Source organism: Melozone crissalis, unplaced genomic scaffold, assembly GCF_028551555.1.
Source record: "Melozone crissalis strain CALT ecotype California unplaced genomic scaffold, PUWL_Pcris_2 ptg000006l_1, whole genome shotgun sequence".
Lineage (NCBI taxonomy): Eukaryota > Metazoa > Chordata > Aves > Passeriformes > Passerellidae > Melozone > Melozone crissalis.
In genome coordinates, this window is record NW_026535784.1 from 20,628,685 (window position 1) to 20,646,437 (window position 17,753).

Consider the following 17,753-nt stretch of genomic DNA (forward strand, 5'->3'; position numbering starts at 1 on the left):
TAACAGGGGTAAGACTTTATGAACCACAATAAATATACTGCAAGCGCTCTTCTGTGTATGCAAACCAGAAAATTAAATCCAGAGGATGCTGTTGGCTCAAAAAGCCAACCAGATCCTGAGCTCCCCTCCTCGGGAGGCCAAAAATATGAATGAACTAAAGCAATCTGGATCCTATTTGGTTGTTCAGCTCTGATGACTCATCTTCCCTGAGCTCTCATCTGAGCTCTTCTTAGGCTAATGACAAGGAAACAAACACAGGCAGAACAGTACTGAACTTGGTATCATTTTGGCAAAGCTGCTTTTCCAGGATTTTGTCACCAGGTACTGCTTGCACTTCCCCAAGAAACAACCAAAGGTTTAATAAGCAAACTGTCCAGTTTTCTTTCAAGTCACCAATAACTTCTACTCGAGTCCCAGGACAACCTAAAATTTTACCCAAACTTGCTGTTTGATGGAGCTTAAGGCAAGCAGCCAGTCAGGGCAGCTCCCACAGGCTGTCTCCTTACACCCAGTGTCTCTCCTTCAGCTGTGACCCGAAACGTTCCATGCAGAAATAGAGCCATAGAGTGCAGAAGCCAAGGGGGAGACCCTGGGGATGCTCTGTCCTGAGTCAGCTACCCTCACCCAGGAGTGATAATGTGAATTGGTGGCTGTGACCCCTCTAAACCCCGTGGGTGAAGGAGGGAAAGAGTTACATTCCTAAGACAAGGCCAATAGCAGTGCCAAGAGTGAGAGTCACAATGTATCGCTGCCCTCCTCTCTCAGGAACTCCTGCCCTTGTGAGTCTATTTGGGCATTCTATACAGCACTTTACTCCTGAAGGAACAGAGTGACACACAATTATTAAATGAAAAGCAAATGTTGTAAGCACAATTTTATGACTCAAAGCAGTTTAATTGCCCTTGGATGTGATTTTTGGGTGACAGACTGCATCTTACCCTGCTTTGAATATTTGTGAGCCTCTGATCTTGCCTGCTTCTTTCACGTGTACTGACTACACTTTAAAAGGTATCACCTCTCATGACAAGTTTCTGGGTCCCCACCAGCAGAAAGTGGTGCCTTCTCGATTTCATGAAAAGGCTTTCCATCCTTCCTCACACATTCCAAAACCTTCATATCAATGGCAACTTGGCTGAAGGGGGAACGAGCTTGGCAATCCCTCGGCAGAGGGGTCTAGTGCTGCCCACCCCCATCGCGTGACACTGCGACGCTAATTGACCTTTCTGTAATGCCGACTCCAAAGTAAACCCTGTGATACCTCAGGTCCTCCGCTGGAAGGGTCGGGCCCTGCTGGCTCCAGAAGAGGCTGCCGGGGGTCCCACCGGAGAGGGGGATGCGGCCGCGAACCCGCCGCCGCCTGCGCTTCCCTCCGCCGGGCCCGGGCGGCGCTGGCGGCCGGCGCTGACCGCCGTCGAGGCGGCAGCGAGACACCGCCCACGGCGGGGGTGGCCCCGCGTGGGTCCGGGGACGCGCGGGCGGCGCCGCAGCAGACAGGAGCCGGGGACCGCGGCCGCTGCGCGTCGGCAGCGCCCGGAGCTGCGAGGGAGCCGGGGAGGGATGCGGGCACCGCCGCCCGCCGGGGCGACACCTCCCCGCGTCCCGCACTGACGGCCGCCCCGCCGCCGGCGCTCTCCTCGGGGCTCCCGGGGCCGCGCAGCCCATGGCCAGCTCCGCGCAGCCCCCGGCGGCGGCGGGGGGCGCCGGCCCCGACGGCGGGTCCCTGGCGGGGGGCGGCGAGACCTTCGGGGACCGCTCCCTCAGCCAGGGCCTGAGCGTGCTGGTGGGGCTGGGGCTCTGCGTGACCATGCTGGGGCTGGGCTGCGCCGTGGAGCTGGGGCAGCTGGGGCAGCAGCTCCGGCGGCCCGTAGGGCTGCTGCTGGCGCTGCTGGGACAGTTCGTGGCAATGCCGCTGCTGGCCTTCCTCCTCGCCCTCATCTTCGCCCTGGACGAGGTGGCGGCCGTGGCTGTACTGCTGTGCGGCTGCTGCCCCGGGGGCAACCTCTCCAACCTCATGTCGGTGCTCGTCGACGGGGATATGAATCTGAGGTAGGTGCCCCGCTGCCCCTCGCCCCCAGCCAGCCGGGGGCTGCGGCGGCCCCGGGAAGCGGGGAGGGCTCGCTGGGCATCTGCCGCCGGTGGAGCCGGGACGGACGGGCGGGTGGGCACGGCGCGCTGGGAATCGCCAGCGCTGCTCTCCTGCCTCTGCCGTGGAGGATCTTAGAACCCGACACACGCCTCCTGCCTCCTTCCCTAAAAAGCTTGCGTGCCCGCGCCCTGGCCGGAGCAGGGAAAGGGTGGAGGACGGAGAGGGGAGCGAGGGGAGCGAGCGGGCTCTTGCCGTGAGAAGTGCCCGGCCGGCTGCAGAAGCCGCTTCCCGCGGGGGTTGGAGCTTCCCAGGGTTGCCCCCCGGCCGGGCGGACGGTGATGGAGCATTTCTTTGGTTCCCCCGGCGCAGCATTATCATGACGGCCTCCTCCACGCTGCTGGCCCTCTTCCTGATGCCCCTCTGCCTCTGGATCTACAGCCGCCACTGGATCAACACGGCCGTGGTGCAGCTGCTGCCCCTGGGGGCGGTGAGCCTGACGCTGGGCAGCACGCTGCTGCCCATCGGCCTGGGGGTGCTCATCCGCTACCGGCACCCCCGCGCCGCCGACCTCCTGGTCAAGGTAGGCACGGCGCCCGGAGCGGAGCGGGGCGGCCACGCCGCGGGGAAGGAGCGGGGCGGCACCGGGAACCGGGAGCCGATGGCAGCGAGCATTGTGGTCTCTCCAAACCGGTGTGTCACACAAGCACGTTCAGCTACTTAGGTGAAATACAAAGACTTTTAGTCTTGAAATAAACCGGTGGGACAGAGAAAGCGAGAGAAAGGGCGGGTGACCCCCTATCGCAGCACACAGGACACAGGGCAGCGTGGTGTTCTACCCCGGCAGGCATCCTGGACCCTGTAGCAGAGGCATTCCGTGACATCCTACTTTCTCCCCACTCTTGCTGCACCCAGGTCAGGCAAAACCAACCTGCAGGCACAGCCACACTTCCTTAAAATGTGCAACTAAATTAGCTTAATTGAAAAAGGAAGAATGAGGCACAAGTCCCAACTCTTGTTTCTCAGCAAGTCATCCCAAAGCAAAATGATGGAGGATGACCTCAGCCCATTCCTTTCCTGAGATATGATCAAACACTACCAAAATCCCAGGCCAGGAGCAAACCTGGGAAGGGCAGTGCAACCACGTTGTGCTATTTAGATTCTTTAGCAAGCCTCTAATTGCTATGCTTATCCTTTCAAAATAATAGCCCTCATGTTGTTTATCAATGTCTCTGTCTATTGCCAGATTTCCCTTTGGTCCCTCTTGGTGACTCTGGTGGTCCTGTTCATCCTGACTGGGACCATGCTGGGCCCAGACCTGTTGGCACAGATTCCTGCGTCTGTCTACGCCATTGCAGTGCTGATGCCTCTGGCAGGGTACGCCCTGGGATACGGCTTAGCCACGGTCTTTAAAATGCCCCCACACTGCAGGAGAACAGTATCTTTGGAAACAGGGTGCCAAAACGTCCAGCTCTGCACAGCCATCCTAAAGCTCACCTTCTCCCCCGAGCTCATAGGGAGCATGTACATGTTTCCCTTGCTTTATGCGCTGTTCCAGTCAGCAGAAGCGGGACTGTTTGTGCTGGCATACAAGATGTATGGAAAAGACAGCTACAAGCAAGATGCACTCGGTGAAGAGGAAGACACAGATATTTCCTACAAGAAGCTGAAGGAAGAGGAGGTAGCTGATACTTCATATGGCACAGTGACCACAGAGGAGCACAACTCCATTCAGATGGAGCCGACTCAGACGGCGCTTTAGGCAGGACCAAGAGGTAACTCCCAGAGACGTGAATGTGTGTTGTGCTTGCAGCCAGGCTGGGGCTGTGCTCGCTGCTGTGCAAGTGGAGCTGCCCAGCCTCTATCGTTTCTCCAGCTACTCCCATTGTACAAGGTGATATGTGTTTATTGCCATGACAGTTCTACTTCCTCAAAAGTAAATGTGAAGAAAAAAAAAAAAAAGAAAAAAAAAAAGGAAAAAGCATCACTGCGACACAAAATAGTAACTGTAAAACTTCATGCAAGAAAGCTGCTGCCTGGCTGAGTGCAGCAGGAATGGGTAGAAGGAAGAAACAGGGTTCTACAGAGTAAACACCAACTCAGTGTCAGTTCAGATGACAGGAAAAACCACGTGGCATGTGTATCTCTGTGCCTCCCACCTGCTGTAAAAGCATTGTTCTCATTGTTGTCACCACAAATACATGGCGAAGCCAAACCAAACCCGTGTTCTCCCCTGTTTACTCCCTCGGAGGCAATTAATAGCCGCGCTACCTGGTTCAGCTGGGGAGCTGTGAGGGGGGTGGGGGATGGCCCAGGGCCGCGCACCAGGTGGGGATGGTGAGGGGCCAGGGGAGCCGGGCCCCGCCCCGGGGGTATTTAAGGCCACTGCCCGGGGGCTGCCCTGGGTCCGGTGCGATGGCCGAGGAAGCGATGGCGAGCTACCTCTACACCGCCTACCACCCCTACTCCTACCGCTATCCACCGCCCAAGGGCAAAGGTGGGGCGGCGGGCGGCTGGCGCCCGCGGGGCAGCAGCAGCTACTACTCGGGCTACGGGGAGGCGGCCGCCGAGTACTTCGACAACTACCAACGGGCGCAGCTGAAGGCCATCCTGTCCCAGGTCAACCCCAACCTGACGCCGCGGCTCCGCAAGGCCAACACCAAGGAGGTGGGCGTGCAGGTGAACCCGCGGCAGGACGCCTCGGTGCAGTGCTCGCTCGGGCGCCGCACGCTGCTGCGCCGCCCCCCCGGCCCCGCCGCGCCGCGGCCCCGTGAGGCGCAGCGAGAGCAGGAGCTGGGCAGCCCCGCCACCACCAACACCCGCGCCGTGCGCTTCCCCCGCACCATCGCCGTCTACTCGCCCGTGGCGTCCCGCAGACTCACCGCCTTCCTGGAGGAGCCGAGCCCGGAGCCGGAGCGGCGGCCGCAGCAGGACAAAGCGCCGGCCGTCGAGGAGGAGCCGGCCGCGCTGAGGGAGCAGCGAGCGGCGGAGGCGGCTGCCGTGAGGGCGAGCTGGGAGAAGCCCCCCGAGGTTGGCGCCGAGCCGCTGGAGCAGCGCTCGGCCGCCCCCCCGGAGCCGGCGACGGAGGAAAGCCAGGAGCAGCCGGCAGAGCCTTCAGCCCAGGCAGGGGCAGCAGAGCCGTCAGCCCTGGCAGAGCCTTCAGCCCAGGCAGGGGCGGCAGAGCCGGCAGCCCAGCCGGCAGAACCACCGGCCTCACCCCAGAAGCAGCAGCAGGCGTCGGCGGGCAAGACCCGCCTGCGCTTCCAGGTGAGTGTCGACCGCGGGGGAGCGCAGCGGGGCCGGGCAGGTCCGGGAGGGGCCGCACCGTCGAATAACATTGTCCCCGTCAGTTTCTGGAGCAGAAGTACGGGTACTACCACTGCAAGGCCTGCAACATCCGCTGGGAGAGCGCCTACGTCTGGTGCGTCCAGGGCACCAACAAGGTAGGGCCGGCTCGGATTGCCCCGGCGAGCGCTCCTCGCCGCCGCCCTCCTGCTGACCCCGTCCTTCCTCACAGGTCTATTTCCGTCAGTTCTGCCGGACCTGCCAGAAGTCCTACAACCCGTACCGCGTGGAGGACATCACCTGCCAGGTAAGGGACCCCGCCCTGCCCTGAGCCCGGCCTCTCCGGGGCCCGGCTGCCCGCGCCGACCGCCGCCTTCTCCCCTCCCTCAGAGCTGCAAGCAGACGCGGTGCACCTGCCCCGTGAAGATGCGCCACGTGGATCCCAAGAGGCCCCACCGCCAGGACCTCTGTGGGAGATGCAAAGGGAAACGCCTCTCCTGTGATAGCACTTTCAGTTTCAAATACATCATCTGAGTGGGATGGGGTTCCTTGTTTTTGTTTAGGGCTCTTCAAGAAAACTGCAAGTAGAGCAGATTTTTTTGTTGTTGTTGTTTTTGATGGTATTGTTGAAGGTAATTGGTGAGATGTAGCTAGGAAAGCATGAAAATAAAAGCATTGCAAAGCATACTCAAATGATCAGGTGGGTTTGTGCCCAGCTCAGAGGATGCATATTGTAAATTCTGTAACTTGCATGGGCAACAAGCCTAGAGGTGTATTGTAAATCAGTGATGGTCTTGGAAGCAACTGACTTAGGATTTTGTAGACTCTCAGGTGGAAAGGGTTTCTGTTTCTGCTCCTGCTCTTGAACTAATCAAATGCCTGAAGTTAACATAAAATTGACATCTGTAGTAGGTAGTAGACCATCCTTCATGATGAACAAAACACCAGTAGTATTCACTTGTTTTGCACACCTCTATTCAATATATAAAGTATCCTGCACCTGTTTTTCATCACTAGAAAATGATTGAGAAATGCTGCATAAGTACTGAATCACTTCTACTGCTACTGGCCTGCATTTAGCTAAGTTGGTGTTTTTTGTCTGTAAGAGTGGAAGAAAGCTTTTCAGGGATGGTTCTCACAAAGTGCTGAGGAATGGAGTCACCGATGTTATGGTGAGGTCTCTTGGTAAATGTATCATTCATCTCACACAAGGTTACAGAGAGACGTGACACTGCAGAGGAGCAAGATGCAATAATACTGCATCTGCTTGGCTTCCTCTTCAACCTGCAGGTGAAGTGCAAGAGCGATGCGCTAGGTGGATTGTACTTGAGGAGTTTGATCTAATTACAGTTTAGATGCCTGCCCTCAGAAGGATTGACACTGCCACACTCCTCTGGGTTTGCAGCTAGGGATTGTACTGTCGTGTTTGGTAGTAATGGCAGAACCAGCACTGGTTCCTTGCAGATGATGCTCCTGTGGGGTGGTGGTGCTGTCTATAGGAACACCATGCTTCAGCCAAGTGTTACAAGCTGGCTCTGTGACCAATGTACAGCATCACCATCTCAGCAGGTTCACAAGCTAGCAAAACCTACACCACTGCCCCAGTCTACCTTTTAGCTGTGAAGCTGGAACAACTCAGATGAAGACCTGCTTTTCTGAGAATGCTACCAGCACTGTTAATTTTTAAATTGGGCATAGAGTCACCAAGCCTTTTGCAGAACTCTCAAAATAACTTCTCTTTCAAAAGAGTAATTTTTTTTTTTTTTGTATTTGCTACAGCAAACTTTTCTACATCTACACCCAGCTTACTTGAGAGACCATTCTGTTAAATGCTAAAGAGAGAATGCTAAAGAATCAGTCTGAGCCCATGCTGTAGAACAGCTTCAGTGCCAGTTTCTGTAAGTGGCAGCGAGTGTTATTTCTATATGCTTCACTCATCTTGCTGTAAATTCCTGCCTTATTTCAATATGCCCCTTGAACCTGCTGCAGTAGGCTTAATGCCTCAGTGTCAATTTATTGCAAAGTAATTTTATTTATTCTTGCTGCATTCATTATTATAGCAGTGTGAGGCATTCTGGGAAGAAGTAGACCTACTCCTTCCAGAGCAGAGCATGGTTCTATTTCAGGCTTCTACCTGAACTGTTTTTCCATGCATCACAGTAAAAGGAAACATGTTTTTTTTTCTTTACCAGCTCACTCAGACGTTCACAGCAAACTCCATCCTTGGCCAATTCAATTTGAAAAGCTGCCCTGCAGCTGGGCAGGGTTCTGTTGTAGATGCACATGCCTTGTACTCACCTGTAGTTACTGTGATGAGCAGTGGCAAGCCTCCAGCTTGAGGAATGCACCTGGGGCCCTCTGCAGCCACCTGGCCCCACTGCCTCAGTTTGCAGTGGCAGCTGTGATCTGGGATGACTTTATTTCTGAGCATATTCCCCTCCAGGGATGTTCTTCAATGTTTTCCTCTTTGCCTTCCCCATTCTTGTGGCTGTAGTGTGTTCCCCATGCATGCATTGAGAAACTGACTGTGATGAGTCTGTGCACCTTGGTAGTGAGTGAGAGAACTGAAACTCTGTGCCATGTCAGTGTGAAGCCATGGCAATGGCAGCAGCTGAATGCTTTCTATTTATATAGGCATCCTTACAAAACGTGGCTTTGAGGATTACTTGCTGTGAATATGGTGACTCTTACATGATTATCAGTACTAGCCCAAAGTGAAATCTAGCAATGCTTAAGGGCTGTCATCCCCACTAACTACAGTCAAAGCAGCATTGGTTCTGCATGATAAGATGTAGAACAGGCTTAGCTGATGTGAACTGAGTAGCAGCAAGGAGGCCACCCCTGCTTCCATCAGCTACTGCAAGGCTCTGTGGCTTGGAGGAGTCCAGTGCAGAGGGCAGCCATATTAAACAAGCTTTCCTTAATCCTGTAGCATTCCTCAGTTGTAGAGTAGCTCTACATGTCATCCCTCTTACATAAATATGTCCCATGCTTTCACTGCTTGATGCCCAAGTACAATTCTGTACTCTAGCTGTTTCTCAGCTTTACTGCCATGCCATGTCCATGACAGCACACACTGATGGTGGGCACTGGTTCCTGGACTCAGCAGGAAGGAAAGCTCCTCCTGACCTATGTAATTATGCAAAGTGGAAGGGTGACAGTTATTCAAAGCTCTGTACGGCCTTTTCACAGAAATTCTTTTGCAAGTGTTAGCTCAGTCAGTGCTGTATTTGCTGCATCTTACAGGGGCTGTCTCATGTTCTGCTTGTTTCTACACAGCTTTACCACAGCTTTGGATTCAGCACAGGCCTGGCACCATGTAATGCAGGGTGACAGCTCATGCAGTAGATGAGTCATGTTTGAAAAGCTTAATGAAATTAAAGCAATATCAAAAGACAGTCATCTAACATGATTCTGCTCAATAGTGCAGGTTCCACTAGCCATTATAAATGGAGGAAGATGTGTAACATAAGGAATTACATATATGAATTCAGGTTTGAGTTTCATGAGAAATCCAGTAACAGCTTCAGATGATGCCTAGAAAAATGCTGCTGCAATGACAGGACATAAAAGGGAAAAAATGTTTTCAGGGCACCCAGGCCTCTGTTGTCAGTGTTTAATCTCTTTAGCTAAAGTATTTAAACTCTAGCTTGTAAAAATACACAAAATGAGAGATACAATGTCTTTTATTTTTACAAAAAAAGCTGGTAAAAGATGATGTAAATAAAAGTGTAATGCACCCCTAAATAAAACTACATCTCCCCTGTAAATACTTGTTAAATAATTAAGAACACCATCTACAGTACCACAAAACCATCAAAATAATTAAATTTTATCAGGGACAGGGGAAAAAAAATACAGTGAATATGAATGTGCCTTGACCAGTTACAGAACTTGTTAGGATAACATAACTACTGTCAGCAGTCCAACAGCGTGCACAGTGCCTTCAATTAATGCATTTCAGCATAATTACATTTCTAGTGGGGCCTAGTTCCCCCAAAAAGGCAGAGCTAAGAATTTCAATTCTACATTCTAAACTCTGGAATTTGAGCCCATTAAAAAAATCACAGTGGGTAAGAGATGTATATAAAAATACTGGGTGTTCCTTTCAAATCACAGGAGTTGTGGGACTACATTCTTTTTTTGGGGGGGTTTTTTCTGTTTTTTTTCTTTTTTTTTTTTTCTATAAAATGCTATTGGTTTCAACAGAATCCAGTTTGTTTTATGCTACAGACTTTGACACTGAACTATGAGTATATTGCCTGTTTGCATGTTTTGGTAGTTGGGTTTTTTTATCTTTTTTTTTCCTGTAGTCCCAATTCCTTAGGCTTCAGTTGAGTCATGAAGAAGCATCTACATGCCTTCAAACCCTGCAGGCTACTCAGACTGCAAGTACTGCATGTGATTACCAAGAGGGAATGCCCCCTTCTCCTCATAGCTTTATACACCTACTGTTTTAACAGTGCATTGCACAAATTTACATGAAAAATACTGGTTTTGCACTATACAGTTTCTAGAATATATACAGAATAAAATAAGTTAACTTCTAATGAGAATTGCTGATGGGCAGCATATATCTTTAATATACATTTTAAAGTCTCTGCAGGCAGCTACTTTTTGGTTAGTTGTTATCAGTATTTTAACATAAGCACTGGTCAGAGAACTGAGCAGCATTCCAATAAAGTTAACAGATATATTATTTCTTTTAGAAACACTGGGAAATCCCAGTTTAAAATATTATTAAATGTCCTAACATTTACACACTATGAGGATTAGATCTAATAAAATAAAATTTCTTCAAAAATAATCTTGCAGCTCTTTTAAGCATGCTCTGAGACCTTATTTAACAATCATCCATACCTTCAAAAAAACAACTGTCACATAGCCATACATTCTAACTCGCACACGTTATTTCCTTATAACAGACAACAAAAGCAAATAAAACACTGAGAAGTCAATGGTTTTTGCAGTCTATATCGTTCTACTCATGTTTGACTGCACATTCTTCATGACATTGCAAAGTGTCTCATTAGGTGTTAAGCTGATGCTTTTACTGCTGGAAAGCCAGGAAGCCTTGCAGGTCTTCAGCCAAAATAAACCAGCCTTGATTTTAGCCTCATCCCACCTGCGATACTGATCCAACCTCTAGAGGCTGTTTTTGCAAACATCCTTTATGGTTCTGTTGCAACAGAAAATAATGCGTATCTATGCATTGTGTTTAAGCCCTTTTCCTTTCATGTAGTTTTTATACATAAATTTAATAAAAAAATACTACTGCCACACAGGCTGCTGTGTAGAAAGAGCAGACAAGAAGGATGTTCACTTCAATTTTCAGGGTTTTACTTGTGATGAAACAGTTTCTTGCTGTGATAAAAGTGTGTTGCTTGTCAGGATTGCTGGAGGTTTGTTTTTGTTTTTTTGTGAAAGGTGCTCAATGATAGTCTGAAGTATCTTCATGATCAGTTCTTTTCTAAATGACAGCTGTTCAGAATCCAGTGGTCACAAGATTTATTCCTGTTTTGATCTTCCCTAGAAGCTGACAGGATTGCACCATGCGGAGAGACTCTCGGATTTCTAGATTAAGTTCCATCAGCTTTGAGCTGGCCTCAGACATGTCCTGGTTGGAGCCCACTACTGCAAAGCTGCCAGTCTGGCCAAGTGTCTGGTGACGGAAATAGATGTGCAGCAACGTTTGAACTGGGTCATCTTCAGAACTGCCAAAGATGTCATGGGGCCAAATAGATCTGTAAACACACAGTTTGGATTTAAATGTTACCAAAAAAAAGTTTAAATGTTCTTTTAAAAGATATTTGAACAGAAGACAGGAAAATGCAAGGGAAAATAACATGCAATTTGGATTTAAAAATCAAAAGTTTAAATACTTTTAAGCAGATATTTGAACAAAAGACAGAAAAATGCTAGAGGAAAGTTTCTTCCACAGAGTCCTGGTAAATAACAGTATAATTTCTCAGATATAAATTCTAAGTAAGTACTACTAAAATTGCTTTTTACTTTTCTTAAATTACTGAAAAGAAAACCCCAAAACTTGTAATGAAGCAACAGCGCTTGTCCTTTTCAACAAGGACATCTGACAAGAACTGAAATGAAAAAAAAAGGAATAGTACTTATCCCTGTTTTTAATTTAAAAATGTCTGTTAAGAAACTCAAGATCTGAAAGCAATCCTTAAAAACTTACCTGAAAGCCTTGACCTGTGCCACAGCTGACACAAACTCCTTGTTTCTCAGGGTTTCAATGAGGGAGTGAATAGCTGTTTCTGTGCTAGCTTGGGCAGCCTCTGCAATTTCAATTTCTTCAATACCACTGTCAGACACTGCCTCGGCCTCTTTCAGGCAGCTCTCCAAATGAGCAAGTTCTTCAGACATGTTTATTACCTAAAACAAGTATAATTTATCTTTTTTAGTTTAAATGTATTTCAAACCAAAATAATTTTCAGAAGATCAGGTTTTTATTTTTCATCCTCTGTGCAATAAAGAGAGATAGAAAAAGAACACCCAAATATTTTCTGCAGATGCTTAAAGTACAGTTAACGGCCCAAGCCTGCAAGTCAATTATTTGGGCTTTCCCTGATGAAATTTCCCTCTTAGTTATTTTAAAATTTATTAAAAAAATTAATTTCTTTTCTTCTTATATTACTTAACAAGAAACTGAGAAGAATAAAACATTTCAGAAAGGTATTAATTACCTCTCAGAAAGGTATGAGAGCAATGGTGCCATTACAAGGACATCTTAAATACGAAGGAAAAAATCTGGAAGATGGTAACCCAGCACAGTAACAGTAGTGCAGCCAGTGTATATAATAATGTCTTTGGCTTTAGCTGCAACGCATGAGTAAAACACAAGGCCATTTCTCAGAACATGGTTCTGCATCTGACTAACTTAGGCGAGACGTGGGACTGATGTGATGCCAACCTTCCACAGTGTTCTTCAAACCCAAACTTATTTGCAGCCTCTACAAAAATCTGGAAATACCAGTGAGGAACATGCAGTTTTTTATGAAGCTACTCATAAACAAAACACTTTCAGTCAGGATTTTCATGTTCCTCCCTAGTATATCAAGCAAGACCAAGCCTACTTCTTTTTTCTGCTACCCTTGTTTATTGCATTCCCAGGGGAGAACTTACAGAAGGCATTATTAATAGCATAATGCACACAACTCGATTAACATCACATATGGACCACATGTGCACAGTTGAAAAACACTTCTTACTTCTGAAGTTACTACAACTAAAAATCAGGCATAAGAGGTGCTTGTGTACTACTAACTGTGCTTAGGATGGGGACTAAGGTTGCAGAGTAATTGAATGGTGGCTGAAGTGACAGAGTTAAATGAATCAGTTGGTAGAAAGTGGTGGTGTTTGCTGTAGGAAACACCAGGGCTATGGAAAGGCTCAACTCTTCTGAGTGGACTTGATGTGCCTTGATTGTAGCTTGATTAGAATACACCAGGAGTGCCACTGAAATACTTAAAATCCTCATCATTGGACTCCCTACGTTCCTGTCTTTTTTTAAAGAGCTTTCAAGCTGTACAAAAATCAACACAGAAAATTGAACATCTCAGAAAATTATTGTAAGCTCTACTTAAATATTTTATTAATTGGCTATAAAACAGCTGGAACCCTCTTCCAGTTTCTAAAAGGATGTCCCACTGATGAAAATGTTATCAAAATGTGTTTTAAATTGTCTGCTTTTAAAATGTCAACAATTACTAGCTGAATGGCATGGTTTTCATTACCTCTGCTTCTTTTTTGATTGTTTTTACTTGACTGATGAGTTTGCAATAGGCTTGGAACAGAAGCAGCAACTGGAAATGCAACTTGTATAGCCTCCGACACAACTCCAGCTCCTACAAACGTAAACAACACTGTTACATTCAGGAAGTGCAAACCTCCTACTATTCAGTGCAAGAGACAATAAATCACAACTTCTTCAGTAGAGTGTGCAAAATTAGAAGTAGTTAATTTGGCTACTAAAGAAAATGCCAAAAATATTTAGAAGCTAACATACAGTAAGCTAATGAAAAGCAGGTGAAAGCTTCATTCAGTTCTAGATTAACAAGTAGCCTCTCACAGAGATTTGAAGTTCACCTTATAATAAGTTACATTTCCAAGAAAGGGGGTAGAATGGGATGTGAAGTGATTCAAAAGGCATTTTGAAATGTCTGGAACATTTCAAGATTTCATGTCTTAAAACCAAGAGTTTCATAGATCACTTACTTTTATTGTTGATATTTTACTGTTTTAAATTCAAGATCTAATATCCAAAAGAAGCAGTTGTGGTCCATAAGTATAGGATCTTTCATAACCATTAATACTTATATTGTAAGCACAGTATATAACCTGGCCCTTAGCTTACACTGCCTGACAGAGTAGGAAGAGAATAATTCCATTCCTGGAGGCAAGAATAATGTTTCCTTTAAAAAAGGTAGCTCTTATTCTGCTTTAGAAAATAACATATGATATATTCTTAAGGAAATGAAATAGCAGTATTAATTTATGCACTGTCTTGCTTCCATTTTTATGCCTCTAAAACACTAGTCAGAAATGCAGACAGTGTTAATACTGCTTCACATACAGACATAAAAGCTAGTGCTAATGGAATAATCTTTATAACATTCTACTAACTACAGGATCCTATTATCTACAAAGGACCAACAGTCTAATGGGTTAGATGATGCAAAACTGAAGCACACAGCATTTCTGTAATAGTCTAGGACAAGACATCATTATTTCACAAATGGACAAGACAGATGGAGACCAGTTTGGTGACTGGCATGGTTAAGTATTTGATAAATCAAGAACTGTCACTTACTGCTAGAATTTCCATTTGCTAAGCAAGAAGATGAGCAGGTCACAAAAATACAAAGAAAGAAAAAAGAGCAAGAATTAGTGTAGGAAATAATTTTAATTCGGGTAAAAGATGTCCCAGGTAAAATAGAGGAAGAAATACAAGTAACATGCTCCAAACATATCCTGAATGTAAAAAATTACCAGGCTGAATTTGGCGTAAAATTAGTTGCTGCTGCTATAGCTAAAAATAAAAAGTACTGGCTTTGTTACCCCACAGCATGAATAACACTCTTACAACCCTGTCTGGTCTTTATACATTGTGTAGTCTGAAAGGTGCACAAATTTAAGGTAATCAAAATCAAGGACACTTAGATCTGAACATCTGTACAAAGCTTCTTGTTCTGTATCACAATAGTTTAAGCAAAACCAATGCATTTTAAAATTGGAGATGCAAGGTTAATTTGGATTCTGAATCAGTTTAGAAATTCTTGGGTTTGCTAAACTCAATTCTAAACCCTCTCAGAGATTTCTGTACTGTAATTGCACTTGGTTTTTACAAGCCATTTCTGAAAAAAAATCTGGGGAGGAGGGATAGGGAGAGAAGAGGTCAGAAAATGTATGTGTCAGACTAGGGATGTGAACTTGCCCACTCCTGTGCTTTGTAAAGCACTGAGTGTACTGATGGCACTTAGGCACGTACAGTGGTCATGGCAAACCAGCTCAACAGAGTCACAGAATATCCTGAGCTGGAAGAGACCCACAAGGATCACTGAAGTCCAGCTCCTGACCCTGCACAGGACAACCCCATTGGAATCATGGGGTTGTCATCGTCGTCATCATCATCATCATCATCATCATCATCATCATCATCATCATCATCATCAATCCTACACACCACATGCCTGAGAGCCAAAAAAAGGAATGTCAGTGGATGTCTGGCTCCCAAGAGACAGGAGCAGTTGAGCTTTACTAAGCACACAGCTGTACACAGTGTTATGGTAAGTTATAAACTATGTGCTTCCCAGGTTATAAACATTGCATGGTTTTGTTACACTCCATGTTTTTGTTCTGCACTCTGTGCTAACATATACTCAGCACAATTACCATATTTCTGATTGAAGAACAGAACATTGAAGACATAAAATCTCGAACTGCAGAAGTTAACATGACTTTGATTGATCACTTTAATGAGGCACAGAGAATCAGATTTTGAGAAATGGCAGGATTGACTATTTAATAATTTTAATCATTAAGTTCCAGTATTCTTAAAGCCAAGTCTCGTTAATACTGTAACCCATAATTAATCCCTTTTCCCCAAAACACACCTTGATAGCTACCTTTTAAAAATTCAGGAGAGGTTTTCCTTTAAAAATGGCTTTGTACTGCTTCAGTGTCTTTCACATACATGCTTACTTGAGAAATAATCTGATTTTTCTACCTGCCTGTCCTGTAGAAACAGTCAAGCCAGAGTCCAGATGCATTCTTTCAGGCTTAGATGTACTAATAGCAAGAACTGAATAATTAGATTTACTTGCAAGTCTGCTGGCAATGCACAAGCTGGAACAGAATTAATCTCGCTGTTCCTTAGCTGTATGGACCACAGTGCCAAAAATTAGTAAGAAAATCTTATTGTGTTAGTGAATGAAAAATATCTGTTTTTCTGAGCGAGACAACACTTACACATTTTTAGCATTAACTGGCTGACTGCTCAGACTTAGCAGCCCCACACTCCATTTACAAGGACTTTTGAAGAATTACCAGCATGCACCCTTGCAGGGTGGATTAAAAACCAAAATCAAAAGATGTCCCCACAAATAATAATCACTGTGATTCAGAGGCCATCTTCAAACCCTACAGAAACGGGGAAGAATAGGCCAAACTGCCTTGCCAAGGAATCAAGGATTTTCTCTGTACAAGCTATCTGAAAGCCTGCATGTTATTTGTCTCCCATTTCTTGGTTTCTCCAGTAGGAACAGTAACATTTACCTTCATGGTCAGAATGGTTCTGTTCTAACAACTAAATGTTAGAACAATTTCTTGGTGTACATAAAGAAAATTACTTACAAGTATGGACTGAAATACATAAATGCTGCTTTTTAATTAACATATATACAGCATTTACTGTATTGTAATAGTAAATGTTATCTATTTCTAAAAATATACCAGTCAGTATGCAAAGACGTATACTTAGTGTAAAATACACTAAAGCATGTGTTCGTAGGCAAGATAAAAAGTCCTTGCAAATAGTAGCAAATTATTTGCCAGTTTTGTATTACCTAAGCTTATTCACTTGATTTTTTTTTAATATGCAACTTCAATGCAGTACAAAAACTAATATATAGTATCACATTTTACTGCTGTAAAAATGCAGGTACATTTTGTGATTGCATTAAAAAGCCCCAAACACATATGTGTATATATATGAAGAACAACGAAAGAAAACACTATAAAAGAAGACATAGTCCAAAGATACAGTAAACATTTCTGTTGGTGAAGACTACATCTTCAGCAGCAGAAACCTGACCAAGTGCATCAATGAATGGTTCAACTGAATAAAAGAAATAAAATTCCTCCTTTTTCAGCTTGGATTTGAGATTTTTGTCAAACTGTGATTGTGAAAAGGTTAAGTTCATCTGCTACCTGCAGTTTTTTCTTGCATCTTTCACTGTTCTTACCACAGTACTTCAGATGGCAGACCTCTTGTACCTACTGGTGTTGGGTTTCGGATTTGCTTTTTTAACTGTATCAATATTATACAGCTATTCTATTTTAAAAAAAACCTCAATCCTAGTCCATTTTGGGAAAAGCCATCACTTACTATAGCAATTAGTAATATTAAACATGGATGAGTGCCATGCAAATACATACAAAATATTCAACTAATATTAATGGTTACTTAACCTATTGTTAGATGATATTTTGACAGAAGTGTTTAATGAGCTTTTTGCTATACTGCTACTTTACTCCCTGTTACTTCTCACTCAAATACTGGCTCCAGAAAGGTCTTACATAGTTCTAAGTTTTTGAGTAGACAATATATCTGAGCATATAACCAGGATTTTAATCTTTTTTCTTTCTAGAAACAGCAGCAGAAAAGCAGACTTGCTGGTACACAGATGGTATCTAGTCTGCTTATCTACTCATTGTTATTAAATCTAGAACACGAGACGGATTGCCAGCTTTTATTAAGAAGACCCATTTTTATTGCCACTTCATGAGACTCTGAGTTTCCAAAAGATAGGATGATAACTGAAATGAAAAGCTCTTCATACATTTTTAATATCTCTACAAATATTGGAATTTTTGTGCAGTAAAGATGATTTTTAGTCTCATATCCTGAGACTCACAAATGACATACACTTACCTGGGCATCTGTGTTAGTGCCATGAATACCATCATCAGTACCAAATGTCCTTTTGCAGTCTTCTAGCCACTGCAAAATAAATACAAACAAGATTAATCATCTTCTGACACAGCAAACTGAAGACTGTGCTAAAACTGCTTAAGACACTTTGTCTTGTACATTCTTGGATAATGTAAGAAATTGTGCTATGAAATTATTGTTTACCAATATTGT

General features: G+C 45.4%; 3 protein-coding genes across 10 annotated transcripts in view; 2 read left to right on the top strand and 1 right to left on the bottom strand.

Moving 5' to 3' along the window:
• Positions 1 to 1,654: 1,654 nt before the first annotated feature.
• On the top strand, positions 1,655 to 4,287 carry SLC10A4 (solute carrier family 10 member 4). The gene is made up of 3 exons (XM_054295639.1): positions 1,655 to 2,046; positions 2,456 to 2,666; positions 3,330 to 4,287. Exons 1-3 carry the CDS (start codon positions 1,661 to 1,663, stop codon positions 3,843 to 3,845), a joined length of 1,113 nt encoding a protein of 370 aa, XP_054151614.1. The 5' UTR covers positions 1,655 to 1,660; the 3' UTR covers positions 3,846 to 4,287.
• A 130-nt stretch (positions 4,288 to 4,417) lies between these two features.
• Positions 4,418 to 6,693, top strand: ZAR1 (zygote arrest 1). The gene is made up of 4 exons (XM_054295651.1): positions 4,418 to 5,350; positions 5,434 to 5,526; positions 5,601 to 5,675; positions 5,759 to 6,693. Exons 1-4 carry the CDS (start codon positions 4,418 to 4,420, stop codon positions 5,900 to 5,902), a joined length of 1,245 nt encoding a protein of 414 aa, XP_054151626.1. The 3' UTR covers positions 5,903 to 6,693.
• Positions 6,694 to 10,041: 3,348 nt separating this feature from the next.
• The window catches only part of FRYL (FRY like transcription coactivator), a 160,995-nt gene continuing 153,283 nt past the window's right edge, over positions 10,042 to 17,753 (bottom strand). For 7 of the 8 annotated variants that reach the window (XM_054290556.1, XM_054290529.1, XM_054290521.1 and 4 more), the window contains 5 exons: positions 17,541 to 17,609; positions 14,199 to 14,216; positions 13,123 to 13,233; positions 11,565 to 11,761; positions 10,042 to 11,112 (listed from right to left, as the gene is read on the bottom strand). In XM_054290556.1, the coding sequence (XP_054146531.1) occupies positions 10,854 to 11,112; positions 11,565 to 11,761; positions 13,123 to 13,233; positions 14,199 to 14,216; positions 17,541 to 17,609 (654 nt within the window). In that variant the 3' untranslated portion in view covers positions 10,042 to 10,853. The remainder of the gene's footprint in view (positions 11,113 to 11,564; positions 11,762 to 13,122; positions 13,234 to 14,198; positions 14,217 to 17,540; positions 17,610 to 17,753) is intronic. The other variant, XM_054290513.1, reaches the window with a different exon arrangement.

What these genes read in the sequence shown, in the direction of transcription:
- SLC10A4 (XM_054295639.1), top strand. Translation starts at nt 1,661, where the DNA reads ATGGCCAGCTCCGCGCAGCCCCCGGCGGCGGCGGGGGGCGCCGGCCCC. An exon ending in GACGGGGATATGAATCTGAG is followed by an intron (nt 2,047 to 2,455) that starts GTAGGTGCCCCG and finishes CCCCCGGCGCAG; the next exon opens with CATTATCATGACGGCCTCCT. An exon ending in CCGCCGACCTCCTGGTCAAG is followed by an intron (nt 2,667 to 3,329) that starts GTAGGCACGGCG and finishes GTCTATTGCCAG; the next exon opens with ATTTCCCTTTGGTCCCTCTT.
- ZAR1 (XM_054295651.1), top strand. Translation starts at nt 4,418, where the DNA reads ATGGTGAGGGGCCAGGGGAGCCGGGCCCCGCCCCGGGGGTATTTAAGG. An exon ending in AGACCCGCCTGCGCTTCCAG is followed by an intron (nt 5,351 to 5,433) that starts GTGAGTGTCGAC and finishes TGTCCCCGTCAG; the next exon opens with TTTCTGGAGCAGAAGTACGG. An exon ending in TGGAGGACATCACCTGCCAG is followed by an intron (nt 5,676 to 5,758) that starts GTAAGGGACCCC and finishes CCCCTCCCTCAG; the next exon opens with AGCTGCAAGCAGACGCGGTG.